At 37.1% G+C, this 22,819-nt stretch overlaps 2 protein-coding genes across 9 annotated transcripts in view; one reads left to right on the top strand and one right to left on the bottom strand.

The window, feature by feature from the left end:
- The first annotated feature begins 17,858 nt into the window (after positions 1-17,858).
- On the top strand, positions 17,859-22,159 carry LOC144079013 (uncharacterized). The gene is made up of 5 exons (XM_077607539.1): positions 17,859-17,925; positions 20,844-21,130; positions 21,693-21,758; positions 21,841-21,876; positions 22,095-22,159. The coding sequence occupies exons 1-5, from the start codon at positions 17,859-17,861 to the stop codon at positions 22,146-22,148; spliced, it is 510 nt and encodes a 169-aa protein (XP_077463665.1). The 3' UTR covers positions 22,149-22,159.
- Positions 22,160-22,357: 198 nt separating this feature from the next.
- rabgap1l (RAB GTPase activating protein 1-like) overlaps positions 22,358-22,819 on the bottom strand; it is a 94,216-nt gene continuing 93,754 nt past the window's right edge. For 7 of the 8 annotated variants that reach the window (XR_013301211.1, XR_013301214.1, XR_013301215.1 and 4 more), the window contains 3 exons: positions 22,726-22,817; positions 22,572-22,657; positions 22,358-22,486 (listed from right to left, as the gene is read on the bottom strand). The gene's annotated coding sequence lies outside the window, so the exon portion shown is untranslated. The remainder of the gene's footprint in view (positions 22,487-22,571; positions 22,658-22,725; positions 22,818-22,819) is intronic. The other variant, XR_013301216.1, reaches the window with a different exon arrangement.

Below are 22,819 nucleotides of genomic sequence, written 5' to 3'. Positions count from 1 at the left end.
AGTATTAGAAAGAAAAGCTATGGGTCTCTCAACAGTATAGTAATAGATGGCACTGGAATAACTGGAAATACTGTACACTCTCCAGCAAAAACAAAGTTCCATTGAATACCTTACATATGCTTGAGTGATTAGCACGTCGGCTTCATAGCACTGGGGTCCTGAGTTCAAATCCAGGTCGGTCCACCTGTGTGGAGTTTGCATGTTCTCCCCGGGCCTGCGTGGGTTTTCTCCAGGTACTCCGGTTTCCTCCCACATTCCAAAAACATGCATGGTAGGTGATTGGACACTCTAAATTGCCCTTAGCTATGAGTGTGAGTCAATGGCCACAGATTCTGGCCCAAAGTCATCTGGGATAGGCTCCAGCACCCCCCGCGACCCTAGTGAGGATAAAGAGGCTCAGAAAATGAAAAAAAAGAACTTAATATGATGATAAAAAGAAGAGCAACTGTGGGATGTTTATCAACAAAATAGTGAATTAGTGAGCAAGATATTATACTTTAGGCAGTGCAAAGTATTAATTCTCTTTACCCACGTTTGTTATACAGTACTGTTTATAAATATATTTTGCCATCACCAGCTTGAAGCAGTGGGGTGAAGATAGACAAATTGCAGGCTGATTGATTTGTCAGTTGATTTTGACCCCATTTGCGTTCATGACAGAAATGTAATGGACATAATTAAAAAATGGCACATGGTGAAATAAATCAAATATCACATCTTGACATAATAAAATTTAAGTATACTTTCATAGCCGTTTTATCTTTATGTCATGTGAAGATGACTTATCACCTAAAACCTTATCAAATTTCTATTAAGGTTATAAGCTTTTAACCTTTGGCTTGGTACCACCACCAACAGGCTCTTCATTCTTTATCAAATTTGAAGCCAAATATGTTGACTGGTAGTTATACAAACATTATCACTTGGGCTTTGAATAATTTTCACTTCTTATCTATTAATGATGCTGCCTTGGAAGGAAAAGGCTGGAATCTGACGTAAGATTTAATGGGTAAGTCAACACAGGCTAAGGGAGGGAAGCGCCTCAAGTAAACAGAGCTGTCGTCAAAATTAAAAGTGCAGCAATTCACTTTATTGTCCACTGCGACTAATGTATTGATTTTTACAGGCTATTAAATTTCAATGTATTTTGGTGTAAATATTCCATAACAATGCAATAATTTCTATCTGATAATTAAAGACACAATTTAACCATTTTAAAGTTAACCAACTTGTTTTGGCCAACTAAAAGCCAATCCCAAATGAAGTCCAAATACTAAGTTAATTCTAAATAGGAATAATGGAAGCCCAGTGGGCATGTGGTTTGCGTGTCGGCCTCACAGGCCTGGGGCCGAGGATTCGATACCAGCTGGTTGGACTTTAAATATTCTTCACAGGCTTGCGTGAGTTTTATCCGGGTACTCTGGTTTCCTCCCACATCTCCAAAACATCCATCGTAGGCTAATTACACACCAAATTGTCCCTAGCTTAGTTGTTTGTCTCCTTGTGCCCTGTGATTGGTTGGCCACCGATTCAGGGTGTCCCCCACCTGATGCCCATAGTTGGCTTGGATAGGCTCCAGCACCCCCACGATAAGCAGTTCAGAAAACTGGCTTGATACGTTAACTCTTCTAGTAAACCAAGCACAAAGGTTGAGACTGAAGAATGCGAGAAAAAAAAGAGTATTTTTCCTTCTGCTATTGGCTCACGCAGAATCATGAGAAGCAAGTGGGGCTTCCACCTCTCATGACTCACTGTTTAAAAGTGCACGTGGAGTTGTGCACGTGGGCTGACGCGAATGGGCTCACACTGGCCAACTTTACAGCGTCAGTGTGAAGTTCAACAGAAACTGGAGCACATTTACATAGTGGACAAAAGTGTCTGATATTGGATATTTTTTTCACACCCTGGCTGAATGTTTCCTAGAAATCAAGTCCGTGCTTCCCTCACGTGACTAGAAATTATGTGGGTGGGGTGACTACATATTGTATGCGCTGGATTACTAAAATGTTCAGTCAACCTGCAAGATAGATTGCAGTGTGAATTTCTAATCGCAGCTGGCTCACGTTATTTACGTACAAGCACAATATGTACAGAGCCAATGCAAACATGACGGTAAGCTTGAATGTACAAAGTATACAATAATAAAAGAAAATGAGCTACATCTACCCACATCTTTTTTTAATTGCTTTAATGTTTACCCATTATGTTGCACGGTGTTTGCAATGGTAAATCAGAGCTTACGTTTTGAGTAATCATTTTAAAGGACATTTATGGTTAGTTTGTACTGATAGTGGATGACAATCCATTAAGTCAAATGTACACCGTGTCCAATCTTATAAAATTGACTGGAGGATAAATCGAGGAGGATGTAAATAAAAGCTATATATCACGTGTCAAAGTGGTGGCCCGGGGGCCAAATCTGGCCCGCCGCATCATTTTGTGTGGCCCGGGAAAGTAAATCATGAGTGGCGACTTTCTGTTTTAGGATCAAATTAAAATGAAGAGTATAGATGTATCTTAAATTTCCTGATTTTCCCCATTTTAAATCAATAATTGTATTTTTTTAATCATTTTTTTTCAAAAATCATTTTGTAAAATCTAAAAATATATTTTAAAAAAAGCTAAAATAAACATTGTTTTAGATCTATAAAAAACTGAATATTCAGGGCTTTGAATCCAGTTCTTTTAATCCATTTATATAAAAAAATCTAAATATTATATCTAAAACGGTCCGGCCCGTGTGAAATCAAGTTGACGTTAAAGCGGCCCGCGAACCAACCCGAGTCTGACACCCTTGTTATATATCATTGTCCCAATCTGTAGGTCTTAAAAACATACTATTAATTCAAGGGGTACTTTACTGGAATCAATAGATTGGATTTCTTTGAGCCCCAACACTTTTGATTTATTTTGGTTTTCCCCAAAAATGCAATCACTCTATTTGAAAATGGTTAAAACATGTTATGTAGGAAAAATTGTAGAGAGCGGTGAGTTAAGCACAAAGAAGGAAGTGGAGCAGCTGCTAAATAACCTATTATCTTGTTTATATCCAAACATTTTACTCAAGACGGCTTTGACCATATGACAAATGACATGTGGGCAATCAATTGGGCTGTTTTTGGGCTAAACAGCAGTAAAATATGTCGTAAAATACGGTGATGGTTGCCATGTGGGCTACGTGCCAAAGTTGACAATGAAATGGCAATTGGCTAAAAGAGCACTAGAAATATTTAATTTCAGATGATGAATGATTGTTTTTTCAATTCCCATGGCTGCTTGATGGGGCAAGGTTATAAATGTAAGATAGTTACCATTCAGTAGGTCCAATGTTAATGAAGCCTCCCAATAAGCTTCCGTGATATAGTTATAGTGATTCTGCCTTCGGTTTCAACTTGAGTGGTAAAATCCCAAGTTCATCAGGGCTAATTACCTACTGTGACTCACTTTCAATTTCATATTCGATCTTGTTGCGTGAGAAAAACAATTACTCATCTACTTAAACTTTTTCCATTAAGTCATACAGCCTCTGCTGGAACTTGTCCTCCTGTTATGTCGGTTTTTAAACGCTAATCGACATCGTTACACACATTTTTTAGTTCGATATTTAGTTTAATAGCTATGGATTTGTCTGTGTCTTTAGGCTAGTTTATTTTTCCAACACGCTGACAACATTCTATTATTTAATTATAGAATGTAAAAACACACATTTTATACATCGTATAATTAGCACACAACAGCCTAAAACACACAGAATCTGTGTTCTAGTTCATTGTTACAGGATTTTGTATTATAAAACCTTATTGTATTACTATATTAGATGCCGCCCACAAGGATCTGAGAAATTGTGCCTTGACATTAAAATCAACTATTCTATTTGAGATGTTTCAGTACAAGTAAATTAGACAAAAACAAGTATCGAGCTACATAACATTGTTTGAACAATGTCAAATTGACACAACAAAGATCTAAGTTGCTATTTTTAAGTTGAACTTGCTGATGCCAGTGGAAACATTGCCTGCGGGGCTTTCATTTGAAACACGCAACAGCCTTTTTATTTCATGTGCTGACATTTTACCACCAACACTTTCATCATCTATCTTTATTAATACATGTTAACTGCTGTCTCTTACCTGAAAAAAAGATGGAGTACTGCATGAGACCAGCCATTGCTGGAAATCCCCTTCAGGGTTGAGCAATCTGCACATTGAAAATCTGATGAAATCAACAGTAATGCTTCTCTTGAATGGCCAGATTTTTTTTATCATTGTCAATGGCTGATTATTTACCAAATATCAGAAAAAAATACAAATGAACTAAACTCAAGCGAAGTATTTTCTTGATATTTTTGTATTTATTTCTATTTATTAGTCATTCATTCACTCATGATGTGCAACCATCAAAAGAGCCACACATGGCTCCCAAGCCACAGGTTCCCTACACCTACCCCTACACCACTGCTAACCACTTTAGTCACTTTTATGCCTACTTATTTATGTGACCACTTATTCATGTTGACTACTAATCTATGTTGACTACAACTTATTTATTTATTGTTTGTTTGTTGTTGTTATTTGTGCACTTCCCCACTTATGTTGTTGAGTTCTTATTATGCCAGTACTTATTTATTTATTATTTTCTTTTTACTTATTTATTATTTATTCTTATTATTTATTGATTATTTATTTGTCTGTTTGTTTGTTGTTGTTATTTGTGCCCTTCCCCACTTATTTATTTTGTTGAGTATTTATTATTATTATTTTTACTTATTCATTACGTATTCATTATTTATTGTTATTATTTATTTGTCTTTTTGTTTGTTGTTGTTATTTGTGCACTTCCCCACTTATTTATGTTGTTGACTACTTATTATGTGAGTACTTATTTATTATTTTCTTTTTACTTATTTATTATTTATTGATTATTTATTTGTCTGTTTCTTTGTTTTTGTTCTTTATGCACTTCCCCACTTATTTATGTTGTTGACTACTTATTATACGAGTACCTATTTATTTATTATTTTCTTTTTACTTATTCATTACTATTTTATTATTTATTGTTATTATTTATTGATTATTTTTTCATTTGTCTGTTTGTTTGTTGTTGTTCTTTGTGCACTTCCCCACTTATTTATGTTGTTGACTACTTATTATACGAGTACCTTTTTTTTTTAACTTATTCATTACTATTTTATTATTTATTGATTATTTTTTTATTTGTCTGTTTGTTTGTTGTTGTTCTTTGTGCACTTCCCCACTTATTTATGTTGTTGACTACTTATTATACGAGTACCTATTTATTTATTATTTTCTTTTTACTTATAAATTACTCTTTTATTATTTATTGTTATTATTTATTTATTATTTATTTATTTGTCTGTTTGTTTGTTGTTGTTATTTGTGCAATTTGTGGTGAAGCTTTAAATCTCTTTCTACTTGTATAATGACAATAATAGCATTCAATTCAATTATGTATTAGTCATATACATGTCATCAAAGGATTAAATTGAATATGAGGTGTAATGTTAAAATGTGAAGACGAAATATCACGAAGATTCAACATTTAGCTCAGGTACGCCTCAGGTGTTTTGGCACGTGTGGATTTGATGCTTGTCTTGGCGTGTAGACTTTCAGACATTTGGCAAGTGGATGTGAATTGGTGCAATGGTGAGGGCCGCATCCACCCACTGTCTCACAGCATCGTGCTACTTCAGAGAAGTTCATGCTGCTTCCATGTCAGAGGGCAACAAAACAGGCTTTTCCCTCAGCAGCCCATCCCTCAGTCCTCTCCTTCTCTATCCTGAGAGAGAAACCAAAATATGATGAGCCTGTTTTTCTCCCATTCCTGATTGAGTGGGCCATAGGGAGTCCTTCCTCAAAAAAAAAAAGACTGAGGTGCAACCTTTGTCTGTTTTTCAGCTTTGAAACCAGTTGAGCAAGCTGCTTGTTAAAAGGGCAAAAACACGTTCTACTGCGATGACGCATTTGATTCGTCAGCGTTTGCTGTAAACACAGTATTTCTTAGTATTACAGTATACGACCAATCTTTAATAAATTTATCGACTATGAGCCAAGATTTAAACTCTGAACTTCAGAATTGTATTTCTGCTTTTTCTCAAAATGTATCATATTATTCATAAACTGGCTCCATTTCCAGAGTTGGTAGAATTGTTTTTGGAAGACATATATTGTATTTGGTAGTGATTTGGAGTGAGCTGGAAAGTTTAGTAAACAACATGTGTCGTTTAGGCTTTAGTTTTCTCATGAGCTGTTATTAAATTGTGTCAAAGGACACCTAAAAGTAAAAATATTGGAATTACTGGTGCACTCGTTCCTATTGAGCAATATAGAAGAAACATCATGTTTTGTAATTCCAAGGGATCTTTAAAGGAAACTTTTGTCATGCCATTGAGAGCATCTTACTTACGGCATAAAACTTAATAGGCTTAAGCACACCTTATTTTTCTAATCGTGCGCTGAAGACCTATCAGTTGACTTAGGACTGGGTGCGGGATACACTGATAACTGGTCGCCAACCAATTGCAAGCCAGAGTGTAAAGAAAAACACATTAGATTAGATAAATGTATTCATCCCATATTCGGGAAGTTTCATTGTCACAGTAGCAAGAGGGTGAGAATACAGACACAGGAAAAGACATTTTAGACATAAAAATATCGGTAATAAATAAGTTAATATATAAATACATTAATTAATAAATATATAAATAAATAAATACATAAATAAGTGTGTTGCTGAAATATATATATATATGTATACATATACACATACATATATACATACATATATATACACATATATACATATATATATACACATATATACATACATACATACATACATATATATACACATATATACATACGTATATATGTATACATACATATATATATACACATATATATACATACATACATATATATACATATATATATATATACATATACATATACATACATACAAAAAATACATACATACATACAAAAAATACATACATACATACAAAAAATACATACATACATACATACAAAAAATACATACATACATACAAAAAATACATACATACATACATACATACACGCATACACGCATGCACGCATGCACGCATGCACGCACGCACGCACGCACGCACACACACACACACACACAGTCTCCAATCAACCTATCATGCATGTTTTTGGTCACATGGAATGAAACCGAAGTACCTGTAGAAAATCTACGTAGGCATACAAATTTCAAACAGGAAGACTGAGTTTGAACCCACGACCTCTTAACTGTGAGGAAGAGATGCCAACCAACCATGTGCTGTGCCATCCAGAATGTAAAATGTAGTACAGTATTCCTCAAAATCCTTACACTGGCATTCTATATCTCAAGGTGAAATTCAACTCTTTGTCTCACACACACACACATACACACACAGAGAATATATTTCTACCTAAAGGAACCCCAAAACAACATTGGGGAAATAACTTTACTATTTACTGAAAAAACACCTCAATCTCTTATCACACTTCTCTATTATTTATAAAAGGGAAAACGGTGCTCTTAAGTTCAACAGTAGAATGAAGGAGATGGCAGGAAGGGTCTTGCATAGTTTTAAATGTAAGAAAGTCAACAAATAGAATGAGTTATGAATCATCACATGTTTGGATTGTTTTGATATTCAATGTACTTTAAGTCTGAGTGGGCGGGCAAAAGGTATGCTAGACTGATGACTTTTTGTGAAAAACAGATTTGACCCGGCCGGCACTCGTGCATGGGAGACCCATGGGAAAACCCCCCTCCCGGCCCCCTCCTTCAATTTTCTTGAATCTGAATTCTGTGGAACAGCTGGGGAGATCATACGGTCACCCAGCTGATTGAGTCTCATGTCCTGGTCACATCCACACAGGTTATTAGGAAAGGCCAGGGGCCGTCGATGTTTTTACTGTTAAGCCGTATTTTTTTTCCCTAGAAAAAGTCGCAGAAACCAACCATTCCCCAGACTATGTTCAACTGAATTCCATTTGAACAAACAATTCTAGAAAAACACATTTTAGAAGAACCACAACATGTGAAAATGGCTTTTTTCATAGCATTGATCGTTGAATTGAATGCTTTTATTCAATGATCAATGAATAGAATGTTTTTATTCAATGATCAATGCTATGAAAAAAAGCCATTTTCACATGTTGAGGTTCGTCTAAAAGAAATTCGAGAAGTGTTTGCAAATTTTAGAAGAATGGCTTTTTTCATAGAATTGATCATTGAATTGAATGCTTTCATTCAATGATCAATACATTAATCATTGAATTGAATGCTTTTTATTCAATGATCAATGCATTAATCATTGAATTGAATGCTTTTATTCAACGATCAATGCTATGAAAAAAAAGCCATTTTCCTATGTTGAGGTTGTTCTAAAATTTGTTTTTCGAGAATTGTTTGTTCAAATGGAATTCAGTTGAATATAGTCTGGTGAATGGTTTGTTTCTGTGACTTTTTCTTGGAAAACAAAACCCAAAATAAGGCTTAACAGTAAAAACATTGACAGCCCCTGGCCTTTCCTAATAACCCATTGAATATTGAATAAAAACATTCAATGCAATGTCAATGATCAATGCCTTTCCTAATAACCTGTGTTGATGTGACCAGGACATGAGACTTAATCATCACCATCAGAATAGGGTTAATATTATTGTCATTAATTTGTGAGGGCTCCATACAAGCTGCAGTGAGTTAAGCAAAGTTGTGTCTGCGTTGCATTACACACAAAGCGCTCCTCGCTCATTTGCCCGTCAAATGCACAGAAAAACATAGGAAATACAAAGCTTTCAAAAACAGCCCTGAGGAATTACGCAACAAGTCTGAGGTCACGCAACACTGTAACATGAGAAAAGTGATGTGGAGAAGAGAGAAATTATGAAACCCATGGCTCCTCCAGCAAAAAAACAACCTCTGGGGATATAACACGGGATGATGGTTAACAAGTACAACTAGAAAAAGAAAGCTGTTGGCAAACAAAGAAATCGGTGTTGTTTGTTTAGTCTTGTACTTGTTGTGTCTGCAAAGTTACATATGGCACCGAAGCATGAGGAATTTTTTCACCGTGAGTAGTTCAGTGATTCATCTTCCACTCCACAAGAAGTATTTGATCGGCTCCGATCTGAGTCGGGTTAAACGGACAAGCAGACGAGAGAAAAATCATTTGAGCCACAATAAGAACATGATGTACTTGTGCTCAGAGGAACGTCCCACCCGCACGGACTTTCTGTCAAGGAATTCAATGTATGCAGTTGAATGTGAATGTATTTCATTCAGATCCACATTTGATTTGGAAATTAGACATTTGCATTTAGTGTGATGCTTCAAAGCAGAAGAATATCTATTGGGAAATAGAAGTTATCTTAAAGAAAACGAAAGTATCCACAGATATCAAGATGGTTGAACTCAAACGAAAATTTGTATGTAATCCCTCACTGCACCCCCTCAAAAAATAGCCAAACGCACATTTGCAACAAAATAAAAATGGTGGGATTGAAATATTAACAGATCAATCACATCCTTATTAGAGCGCAGTGTTATATTCATACGTCTGATATTGTCAATCAAATGGAACATTATTAAAATACAGCTTTGGATGACTCTAATATACAGCACATGTACCTAAACTCAAATCCAATTGACTTTTATTTAATATTTTTTTGCTTTGCTTACTTCACATAAGTACAGCAAACTATTTAAGCAATTTTCCATCAAATCTTGTGTATGCCAGTGAACTCGGTTGACATGAAACTTCAAGTACTGTTAACTTTATATTGTTATCATTTCTAGTGTTTATACTACAACTATAAATTCGACAAACAGAATGATTTATGATGAAAGATATCTTTATCTTCAACCCAAGTAAACATTCAAATAGAAGAGGTGCCTTGCATGCATGTTGGATGCATATTAATAGCAAATGTACTTTATGCATAAAGGACTGTCAGATACACACTGTGTCAACTTAAATATGCAGGACTGTAACAGTGAGTGTCAATTGCTCTTTAAATACCAACCTTTATGTTTACTGGCACAATTGCATTTCATTTCATATCATCACTTGTGATATATATATATATATATATATATATATATATATATATATATATATATATATATATATATATATCGATAACGACTAGGAAAATGATAACACTATACAGAAATAAATGTAATTTGTTGAAAAAAATAGCACGATTAATAATCATTCAAACAAAGGGAAAATAAACTGAAATGCTTCTTTTGCAGAGAATTCATACATATTTTATAGTAGTGTTTTAAATGATCTCTCTTTAAAAAAGACACAAATGAAAGATGTTTTTCTTTGATAATTATTTCTAGCGGTTGTTTCTCTCCTCCCCTCACTTGAGCTTTGCCAAGAGTGGACCAACTGGTTTTGAGGTTGAACAATGAAAAGGAAATGAAACCCCAAAGTGTTGGCGTGTGCACGCACGTCTGCTGGCAAGACAGCTGTTGAATGTCTACGCACTTCTCATTGGCCAAGCTGTTGTCATGCGAATTTAATGAAAACCACGACTGGGTGTTGAACCAATGAGGGCAAAGCTAGAAGTTCCCTCGGCCTTTGTCACAACACCTTATCTGTTATGACAGTGTTGACGTCAAGAGGAACAGCCAAAACGATACAGAAAAAAACATTTTAAAAAACACAATGTCTTATCATTGACTGTTTAGAAAACTGCCATCAAGCTTTTGAGTCTCATCTCATCTCATCTCATTTTCTGAACCATTTTATCCTCATTAGGGTCACGGGGGGTGCTGGAGCCAATCCCAGTTGACGCCGGGCCAGAGGCGGTGGACACCCTGAATCGGTGGCCAGCCAATCGCAGGGCATGAGGAGAAGCTCACACTCATACCTAGGGGCAATTTAGAGTGTCCAATCAGCCTACTGTGCATGTTTTTAGAATGTGGGAGGAAACTGGAGTACCCGGAGGAAACCCACACAGGCCCAGGGAGAACATGCAAACTCCACACAGGTGGACGGACCTGGATTTGAACCCAGGAACCCGGAGCTGTGAGGTCGATGCGCTAATCACTCGCTCCACCGGGCCACCCAGCTTTTGAATCAACATAGGTAATTAAATACGGTGTGGTAATTGAAAGTTGAGACTCCTCCAGCCAGTTCTGCTTCTTTCATGTCCCGGATACATATTAAGTTGTTTACAACTGAAATTTTCCATTGCCACCTTCAAAGCAAAAGAAGACTTCTTCTTTACAAACATTAATAAAAGTGCAATGAGTGCAGGAATGTTTGCCGTATGCTATAGTATGTTGTCTAAGTTAAGTCTAAGTTCCCTGCAAAGTAAAAACCATAAAAGGAAAGATATGGTTAAATGATAATTATAGTAATACTAAATCAAAATAGTTTTATGACCACAGACAGATTGCGAATGATTTTTTTTTTTACAGAATGCAGTTTCTAATGGATAGAGCAGTATGCAACAAGACCATACACATTATTTGGAGTCTGACCTACATAACATATTTTTTTAACTATAAGTTGCACCTGAGTATAAATTGCACAAGCCAAAAAATGCGCAATGAAAGAAAAAAAAAAGTTGCACTAGAGTATAAGTCACATTTTGGAGGAGTTTTATTTGATTAAATACAAAAGAAAGAACAGACATGCCATTTTGAAAGAAAAACAATCATGAAATAAGAACAGAGGAAACAACAGGCTGAATATATTTTATATTACATAAAGGAATTAAAAAAATAAGTGATTAAATTTTTTTGGTAAGCCCTTCTCAGTTGTTTTTATAAGTTACAGGCAATTCTACAGGTTTGCCGTGGTGACCCCCGAGGGGATAAGCCAAAAGTCCACCAACCGCCAATGTTGAAATTAACAACACAGGCGTAGAGCTTCCTCTTACGGTTCGGTGTAAATATAATGTGAAGTCATATAATAATGTGTGCATAATTTTACACATAAGTCGCACTGGACTATTAGTCGCACCTCTGGGAAAACTATTACAAAAAATACAAGAGGATACACTATGAGATTTTTAACTAAATCAAAAGTAAGTTGAATTTGAATTTTGTATCTCAATTGCATCCCAATATTTTATTCTGTTTTTGAGAAAGAATTTGTACCTTAGGTGCATTCATGTGGTTTTTAGTTCTTGAGTTATATTTAGCAAACCAAAACATTCATGTCACGTTGCTGTTCTCAGGGTTAGTTATGTTTAAGTGGTGATAACATCAGTGGCTGCCTGAATGCTGCAAATTGATGAGTGTAGTACAAAAGTGGTACAAAAGTGCTTCCTGTGTTCTATGTGTATATAATTGTGTAATGTAAGTTGTTGAGTTCCTGAAGTCTGTTTGCCTGTGAAAACATTTTTACATTTCCCTAGTAGGACACAGACCAACCACAAATTTCCATTCACAGCCATTTCACTGAAGATGAGCAAACATTTGTCACTTATAAGTATTGTTCATAAATGGAAAACAAAAGTACCGGTGGTCAAAGTACCCCGCTGGTGTCGTGGGGGCCCCCGAGTTCGATTCCCGCTCGTGTGGGTTGAGTCAGGAAAGGCATCCTGGTGTAAATATATCACGCAGAATTAACTGTTTCACTCTTGTGAGTTCTCATAAGTTGAAAACCATGTACTAATACTCTTATTGGATGGCCCAATTGAAAGCCTAAACTTGTGATTTTCCACACAAATCCTGCAGATGGCGCTTGTGCAGATTTTTGAGTGGTGTCAAGAGTCAATGATATCAAGAAGAAGAAGAAGATGTTACACTCACCTGTGGATAATCTTAGGTAAGCAGAAATCTTTTTTTTGGTTGATAGAACTGTTGCCAGCACACTTAAAAAATAAATAAATAGTCATCATGAGTAACTCCCTCGTTTTATGTTTTGGTAGACATTACTTTGTCTTATTATCTGGTAGAATTTCCCTGATCTCTGATTTGCTAAGTTTTTCTTTCAATCCTTGTTAAAAAAAAAAATCCAGTTTCATCACTGCAATTCATACCTCTCGCTTTGTGCAGTGATTGTGCAGATGCTCATTTTATAGTACTAATTTTATATCTATATAGAGAGCAAAGTATAAAACGTCCCATGCATTGCAATGGATGTGGAGAACTACGCTTTATTGTTGCATTTACAATTAAACTCTACTTAAAATATTGGATTTTTATCGAGCTCAACCTTTTGGATAAATGTTGTTAGTGCTTAGAGACACTGCACATGCAGGTGAAGTGATTCCACGCTGGGAAAGAAAGTAGTTCTAAGCATTCTACTTAAAAACAAATACCTTTAAAGGATTTTTTTTTCACTGCGTGGATCTGCATCATTATGTTTTTTTGCCCCAACTTAATCCGGAATCCTGTTATGTAGAGTAACCAAGATTTTTTTCTGACAAGAGAATCTCAAATGATAATCCTGTAGTGCAGAGGTCTCCAAACCGGTCCTCGAGTGCCGCTGTAGGTGCAGGTTTTTGTTCCAGTTCATCCAACACAAACAGTTTAACCAATGAGGTTTCTGCTGAAAAAAGAAGCATCTGACTGCAATCCACTAAGTACACTCCTATGATACCAGATTGGTGGTTTAATCTCACCGGTTGGAACGAAAACCCGCACCCACTGCGGCCCTTTCTGGAATACTTTGGGGACCACTGCTGTAGCGTGTGCGGTCGATTGGTCGCCAGTCTTTTGGTCACCGTCTTTTGGTCGCCGGTCTTTTGGTCGCCGGTCTTTTTTGTTTCTTTAGCCTAATAATTAATAGGGCATTAAGTATGATTAAATAGTAATTCGCAGTTTGTAATTGGGGAATTTGAGCAACGATTTAAATGGTAATTATCAATAACCTTCCGGGCGACCAAAAGACCGGCGACCGAAAGATCGGCGACCAAAAGACCGGCGACCAATCGACCCTGTACCCTGCTGTAGTGGGTAATGCTATGCAAGAGTTCAAAGGTCAAATGATCTTGTAGTGCGGGGCTCCCCTTGGTTTATGGCCAAGTCTTAACTGAAGAGAGGAATTGTCGCGTTCTTTGCAAAACATGGGGCAGTGTGTTCTCATTTTGATTGAGTACCCGAGATAAGAGTGTACTTGGATCGGTCGACTTTATAAATGTGGAATATTTAACATCTGCGTCCGTTACCCGAGTGCAGCAGGGATGTACAAAATGACAATTTGAACACCTCACCCACTTTACATCAGGCCTTTGCTGACTTTGAGCAGGAAGGGGAATCAGGCTGGTTCCTAGTTTGCTGTCCATGTGCTTTAGTAGTTTGACTTCTAATCACATTATCCCGTTTTGTGAGCGAGCTCAACTATGAGAAATTTAATTTAGAACATTTTGGAGTCCGGATAACCGTATAATTCAATTTCTTGTAACAGCATGTAAACACAACGTATTTTAAAACCCAGACAATTTCTTGACAAAAGTCAAGTCAGAGCACAAGTGATGAACAAAGGCTTGAATGTATGACAAGTCAGGCTCAGAGAGTCAGAAAAACCCTTTTCATGTCCATACTTTGAAATGAAGGAATGTATTCAGCGAAAAATGTCAAAGTGGACATTACACAAGAAACAATGGTGAGCTTTTATGAGCACGTGCCTGCGTGCATGTATGGGAGAAAAGAAGTAAGAGGAAGAAGGAGGTGTCGGAAGAGATGCAGTCACCAGCACTGGCTCACGCCGGTTTGCGCTGCTTCGCTCTGGCTCGGCCAGCCTAAGTTCGGCTGCGAGTTAGGAGGAGAATAAGTTTCAAGGCCCAATTATCCCATAAAGTTTTCACAACCTTGGCTCATGCATCGTTGCCATAATAAGCGGTCAGCATCAAGCGAGCATATGTTGTTTCTTTCCCATTGGCTGTCTTTCCAGCTGACAATTTGAAGTATCTAGGTTGTAGAAGCAAGTGGCACCATGTGGGTCGTATTGGCATGCTTTCTGCAGAAATCCCTTCCAACCCCTTCTGGGCAACCGTAAGAGGTTCACAGTCCAGGGGAGCCATGTAACCCTTGAAAGTTTATTGGGGTACTGCGGGACTTGGACCTATTAAAAAAATATTCACACTTAATTGAGGTTGCTTGGTAAGCAATGGACTCTTTGGAGATAGGTCTATTGTGCCAACCTTCATCTGGATATGTCATTTTGGAAGACCTTGGATAAACATTATATCCCTGCATTCCTTGGTTTTAGACAAGATTAGATAACTTTATTCATACCGTATTCGGGAAATTTCACTGTCACAGTACCAAGAGGGTGAGAATACAGACACAGTCATTTTATATATATATATATATATATATATATATATATATATATATATATATGTGTATATATATATATATATATATATATATATATATATATGTGTGTGTGTATATATATATATATACATACATCTAAATATACATACACATATATATATATATATATATATATATATATATATATATATATATACACATAGACATATATATATATACATACATACACATAAACATACATATATATATATATATATATATATATATATATAAATATACATATACATACACACATATATGCATATATATATATATATATATATATATATATATATATATATATATATATACGCATATATACATATATATATATACGCATATATACATATATATAAATATACATACGCATATATACATACATATATATAAATATACATATACATACATACACATAGATGCACATGTATACATACATTTGATTGGCTTTGAGTAGATTCACATCATTACCGAGCAGAATTCATATTGTCTGCTCTGAATTTTGACACGTAAACCGCTACCCCATTAGCGACAAAACTAAATATTAAAGGCTGTGTCACTGATAACCAAAATAGGTCTTGATGACTATTAATGAAAAATAGCTCCAATCGAAAAACCAGCTTTTGGTCAATTGGAGCAAAGCTCTGCTGGCTTAGTTGCTGGCAATGTTTTTGTTGGAGCAAATAAAACTTCACCCACTTTTACAGTGATTCTACTCTGACCTATAGTGTCATTCTTTATGCCACTTCCCCTTTTTAGAGAGGAAAAATGCGCCGTGCTGGACAAGAAACTATGTCGAAAGATTCGGCAGTCATGATAAGACTTTTAAAATAGCCCATATTGTTCCTAATAGGAGACATGCACGTACTGACTGGTGAAAACTGAGGATATTTTAGAAAAAGTCACTGCTAGAACATCCACACGAGCCAGTTGATAACTCAGCGATGTCCTGCTCTAGTAACATTTGTCAACTACAATCTATGCACTATGCAGAGATGAGTTCAACTACGTCCGATTTAGTCTCACTGTGACCGCTGGACCTTTGTGGATATGCAAAAACCACTCCAATGGAAAAGGTGATGCAGATATTCAATCTGTGAATCAACACAGCAATTGTTTACACGAGCTTCTCCCAGAGCACCCACGATGTACTTGTTGCAAAGTTTTGGTTTTAAGAGTACCGCAGATAAATCATTCAGTGCCGTCATTTTCCACTCAAGTTGTGTATACCTGGTGAATTGGTAAACAGGAAGGTTTACATCTATACCGGTTTTGTTGTGCCAGAAGAAGCACAGTTTCAAATGTACTGGAGGGCCATTTGACATTCTCTACTGAAAGTATTATTGAGGGCCGTGATTGTCAAACGCTGCTGCAAAAGCTGAGCGGTGGGAGTTATTTTCATTTATTTCATCTACGGTAAATGGTCACTTTAATTTAACTAAACAAGCCCACATTTTTCACTTGGCCCATCCCAATGTGAGTAGAATACATTCATTTTTCTTTTAGTACGTTTACTAAACAGTACATTTTTTAGGGATTGGGTGCCCTGAAATTGTTTTATTGTAAACTTTGACCATGTACAAAAATATTTTTCTACCTGTAAGTGTTGCAGTTTTGTGTTTAAATACCTTTGTCCATTCCAAGCATCCACATTGAATTAGTCAAACATTGCTAAGCCATGACAATATTTTGATGGCACCGGTCGGACGAACACAAAAAAGTTAGTCATGTCGCAGCTAATGGACTTATTCGAAATGCTACAGTCAATCCAAGACAAATACAACATAAGGCCCTGCCTTGAAGGCTCTATTCAAGCTTTGACAGCAAAATACAAAAAAACATTAATATTTTAAAACATTTCTCGCTGGATGTGGAGCCAACATAAAATATACTTGGCTGGTCTAGAGGAAATGGCGATATTTTAATTGTCCGGAAAAATGATGTAAACACAGCGGCATGTTTTGCAATGGAAAAAATCAGTGGTACCACCTCATCCTTGTCCAGGTGCAAGTGACTTTTTAGCCATGTTTGAGGGGGAGGTTTTCACAAAAAAATCACAACTTGAATCAGGCAACTAGGCAGATTTGTAATTTAAGAATGAGCACTTGATTTTTACGAGTATTCATCAATGAGTCATGTGAGCTGTTTCATGTCCACGCACACTCAAGACCTTTGCTCGGAAACCAGCTTCCTTCTCACTTTGCTTTCTCAAAGAGTTATTAAAGGGTCATTGCACAAATGCTTTGTTTCTAAATGAAAAAAAGTCACATTTGGCAAATTTATCAGACAAAAGTTTTCTACCGATACTTGTTAGGTAATAAACAAAGCCACATTTTTGGACATAGGCCCCACTTGTTGACAATAGGAGATGCTCATCCCTATTTGCTGTAATGGTAAAGATGACTGGAACTGTAAACTACATATTTATAGCGTATGTGCGTCTGATCTTGGCTGAAAGTAGAAGAAGGGTTAGTATAAAAATAATTTTAGGATCTGGCAGCTGGCTGAGCTGTCCCGTAATAGTATCAGTTCTCATGATGTCAAGGCAGCGCAGCCAGCGCGACCTCGCCAACCTGCTACTAGCCTCGTTTATGATGTGTCACGGTGCACCACCATCAGGCCAATAAATCTTTTTGTCTGTGAAAGTGACCATTACCTATACTAGTGTTTATTCAATTCAGCATTACAGGAATCTGGAGTTTATCCCATTGTGTGGGTGTTTCAATCAGTCCACAAACTTGCGTATGGGCATGAAAATAAGCTTTTAGTTGGTTGGATAAAATACATCTATTTGTTTTTCTATTTTATTCATTTAATTTGTTAATTTGATTGGCCCAGTGGGACATCGGCCTCATAGTTCTGGGGTCCTGGGTTCAAATCCACGTCGTTCCTCCTGGGTGGAGTTTATATGTTCTCCCCGGCCTGCGTGGGTTTTCTCCGGGTACTCCGATTGCCTTCCTGAGTTGCCCCAAGGTATGAATGTGGGTGTGAATGGTTGTCCGTCTCCTCGTGCCCTGCGATTGGCTGGCCACTGATTCAGGGTGTACCCTGCCTCTGGCCCGAAGTCAGCTGGGATAGGCTCCAGCACCCCCCATGACCCATGATGAGGAAAAGCGGTTCAGAAAAGGAATGAATTAAAAAAAAAATCTTTTTATGGATTTTTTTAAATGTAATCCAGACCTGGTCTTAGTTTTTATCCATCATGTTAGTTTTTTTCTGAACTTAATGATCCCTGTTTTCTTTAAAAAAAAAAAAAAAAGAAAAAAAATGTATGTAACAGATGTTTTCTTTTTATAAGAAACATACAACATAAAAGGTTCTTAGAATGCTTATTGCGTGCATGAAGCAAATAACAACATAGTTGGTATGTTGTGAAGAGAGAAAAAAACTTGACAACATAAGGAAAAAAAATGAGATCAGTTTTGGATTTTGCACATAAAAAAATAGTTAAAAACAGCTGTAAGAGCTAGCACAACAATATTTTCCCCCCTCATTGCTGTCCAGTGTAGTGATCACATTGGCCTCACAGTTCTGAGGTTCTGGGTTTAAATCTCATCTCTGACCTTCCCACATGCCTGTTTTCCCTAGCAGGTATGAACCCCCTGTAACTTTCTAGTAAGCACACAGTGTATAAATAGATATAAGTGCAAACTAAATAGGCTCATAGTAAGTACCACAGGGTCCATGTAGAGCTATGTGGGGCATGTATGTAAGATCATCAATACATTTGGTATGAATTACAGATGTCACCTTTACGTAACGGCAAGTCAAATACTTTCCCGTTCCTCTTCCACTTGTTGGGAATGTGTCCAACATGTTTCTGGTGACCATTAGTACATGATGGCCGAGGGAGGAGGCAGTATCATAACCCGAGTAAGCAACTTGGTCGGGGGGAGTTGACGCAGCCCACACTGGATCAGACCGGTTCTGCTACTATTCAGTGCCACCCCTACCCTCCTTCTTTCTTGTCTCTAGTTTCCTGTCTTCATGCCATTGTCTCAGCAGCCCAATAGATCATGAGATAAGTGATCATGACTTGTTTTATAATTCTTGTGTACAGAAAAACATGCTCTTTGCAGAAAACTTGAACTCAATGGACATGGATATTGAAACTAGAATTATTGAAACAAAGGCTGGGCGGCTTGAGTGGTTAGAGCGTCGGCCTCACAGTTTTGAGATTGAGGGTTCAATCCCAGGTTTCGACCTTCCTATAAGTAGTTTGCATATTCTTCCTGGGTTGACGTGAGTTTTCTCTGGGTACGCTGGTTTCCTTCCACACCCCCAAAACATGCAGGGGAGGCTGGTTGAATTCTCTAAACCAGGGGTGTCAAACTCATTTCGCATCGTGGGCCACATACGGCCTAGGGAGATGTCAAGTGGGCCGGACCATTAAAATTATACCATGCTCTGCTATAAATAACCCAAATATCATGTCTTTCCTTTGTTTTGGTGTAAAGAAGCACAAGAACATTAGGAAAATATTGAAATTGAATGAACTATCCTTTTTCAAAACATTTCATGAAACACCTCATATTACCTTAGACAAATGTGCAATTGACTTTTATCATTCACAAATATGCATTGCAACTGATCCCACTGATTGTACAAAGGCACAAAACTTTAATTGGTACTGAAAAATATAATCATGCACTTTAAGATTAAATGAGACTTTTAAAGAAAGGAATTTTTAAACCACTTACACATACGCATATAAAATCTAAATGTAATCCCTGCGTGCACCTTACAAACTAAGGAGAGTGATTTTAAATGTGTAATGAAGAAAGTGTTCGCCTGTCCTGTAAATCTGTAAACTTCATACATGAAACATACATACACATACAATACATACTGAAAATTTATGGAATTGCTGCTGTTTTCAGTCTGTCTCAGTGATGCGGCTTGTCTTCTACTCTGATGGAAAGAGTGCGCCCCTTAGCGGATAATCCATGAATTGTAGCGAATTAAAAATATTAATTCCATGTCTTTTATGCATTTTTTCCACTTTCAAATTATCTTGCGGGCCTGATCGAACCTCCTTGGGGGCCGGTTCCGGCCCGCGGGCCGCATGTTTGACACCCCTGCTTTAGCCAAATGAATCCCAATTGAAAAAGCATATCCAAGCATGTAACCTTAGAAGTCAAAAACAAACACTGAAGTGCATGTCACCGCAATGTTCATAATGTGCAATATTGTATCTTAAAAGTATTAAAGCCCAACCAAAAAGTATTTACAGTACGTTATTATGAAAACAATGTATTTGTTTTGAAGTATTAATGCCCAACCTAAAAGTATTTGCAGCCCCAGTCCCCTGACTAATGCACTCTATGATGAAAACGATCTCTTTTTTTGTGTCTATGTGTAATAGGCGTGGCCGAGGCGCGGCTGTGGTCAGAGTTCAAAAGACCCGCCGCCACGTCGCCATTTTTCAAAATGGCGGATGAGCCGGAGGCTGGGCGCGTTGGACTGCTGAGCCGCTCAGAATTGACGATTTCCCGAAGAAAGACCCGACAAACTTCTTCTAGGACAATGCAGCGCGTTCGGTACTTTGTCTTTTGGGGATTTCGTAGCCCCCGTTCTCATTTCAAGAGTGCTTTTTGACGGGAACGTGCTTCATTGGCGTGATGTAGCCCCGACGTGGATGCAAACACAAATGTTTGCTAGCAAGTTGGCTACATTGCATCACCTATTGCTCTTAATGTTTAAAAAGAAACCCTTCCATTGTGTGTTTCAGTCCCTCAACGAGGACAGACTGCTGGGAAACATCAAGAATGTGGCCATAACGGCCAAAAAGGAGCAGTTTGTCGGCAAAGTGAGTCTTTTTTTAATAGCTTCTAATTCCTCTACCCGTGTAATTGGATTGGATAACTTTATTCATCCCGTATTCGGGAAATTTTGTTTTCACAGTAATGTTTAGATATCAGCGACCAGTGTTCACGGCTTTCCTGAATTAGCTTGTTTAGCATCATGATACACTCCAATTTTGAATGAAGACACTTAAACTGGGTTGGCGTTGATTTTTAATAGCAAGTTCCTGTGTGGGTAACTCACACTCACACTAGTGCCATCAAGTGGAGGTTTAAGGAATAAACAGTACACTTCTAGAATACGTATATACCTTTGCCCTTCCCTTTCCTAAAGGAAGACTTCAGGGCTTGAACCTTTTGATTTTTAATTGTGGTTTTGACAAAACCTAAGCGAGACATTCATTCAACCGTAGCGCAGGGGTCATTTTTGACTCGTTTAAACAACCATTTTTCCTCCGTCTAAGAGCTTTGTGAGACGTATCTTAATTTTTTTGATTGAATGGGAGTCATTTGTGCATCAAAATGGTTAAATAAACAATGACATAATCATGCTGTGGTGTTTTGCAGAGGTTTAAAGCCACGGAGATGGTGGAAGCTGTCCAAATCTACAAGACCAAAGAAGTCGTGTATGACGTAAGACCTGTTTTTCAGGTTATTTGATTTATTATTTTCATGTCATGTGTACTAAAAATACTCTATTTTGCTTCTCTTCAAGGTCCACCCAAGTTTACCAAATCAACACTTAAGAAAGGTGACTTTGGAGTGTGGCACAGCCTTTGACACCAACATCTTGAGAGCCCCTATCCAGTATGTTTTCCATATCTCCCACCACATCTGATGTTGGTAAAACCTAACTTAGTGTTATTGTTTTTTGGTCAAATCTTTTGACCTAACTGGCCCCCAGTCTATTTTTTTTTAATGTTGGACTTAGTCTATTGTGCTTTGACCCTCTTTTTTTTTCCTCCCCAGAATTCCATCCAGTGCCAAGAAGATTCATCAATGGAAACACCACCTCATCTTTAAATGCTGGAAGACTTGTGAACTTCTTAATTACCCCTTTGTGTGAAAATAAAACCTTTGAAATATACTCATGTATTTTTCTTCATAGAAATAGCAAAGGAATGCAAGCAACATGACATTTTAGAATTTTTTTATTCAAAGAAATACATTGGAACACTCCACCTGTAGACAAGAAACATTTAGAATAAACACCAAAAAAAAAAAGACCATTAAGGGTCTTGGGTCTTTTTTTCTCCAAGTGTTTTAACAAAGACAAATGACACTCAAATCTCTTTTATTAAAATTTCTGATTGGAAAAAAAAAAAAGGAAATCCTCCTCACCTTAGGGATCGGGACATCACCTATAAAATAAGAGGGGGTTAGTAAATTGCAACTCTAGTCAATAAAGTAATGTGAGATTGGAATGTTTTGACTTGGATACATTACAATATAACCCGGAAATAAGCTGCTTCCGGTAGCCAGCGCTATCGCATTTCGATCTTAATTCTGACGAAATAGTGCGTGCTTTGTGTCTCTAAAATACAGAAATAGCACTCGTTACTGACGATGCGCCAAATAGGCGTGAAAATACGGTATTAACCTCAGAGCAGAGTTCAGAGACGATGCATCATCTTCAAGTGGGCAACCTGGGAAGATCACCTGGTCCTCCAGGGTCTGGACATCACCATGGACCT

The sequence above is a fragment of the Stigmatopora argus genome, chromosome 8 (assembly GCF_051989625.1).
Source record: "Stigmatopora argus isolate UIUO_Sarg chromosome 8, RoL_Sarg_1.0, whole genome shotgun sequence".
Taxonomy (NCBI): Eukaryota; Metazoa; Chordata; class Actinopteri; order Syngnathiformes; family Syngnathidae; genus Stigmatopora; species Stigmatopora argus.
This window is presented reverse-complemented; position numbering and strand designations above follow the sequence as displayed.

Coding starts and splice junctions, on each gene's coding strand:
- LOC144079013 (XM_077607539.1), top strand. CDS start 17,859: ATGTCAAGGCAGCGCAGCCAGCGCGACCTCGCCAACCTGCTACTAGCC. Junction 21,131..21,692: donor AGGAGCAGTTTGTCGGCAAA/GTGAGTCTTTTT, acceptor GGTGTTTTGCAG/AGGTTTAAAGCCACGGAGAT. Junction 21,759..21,840: donor CCAAAGAAGTCGTGTATGAC/GTAAGACCTGTT, acceptor CTTCTCTTCAAG/GTCCACCCAAGTTTACCAAA.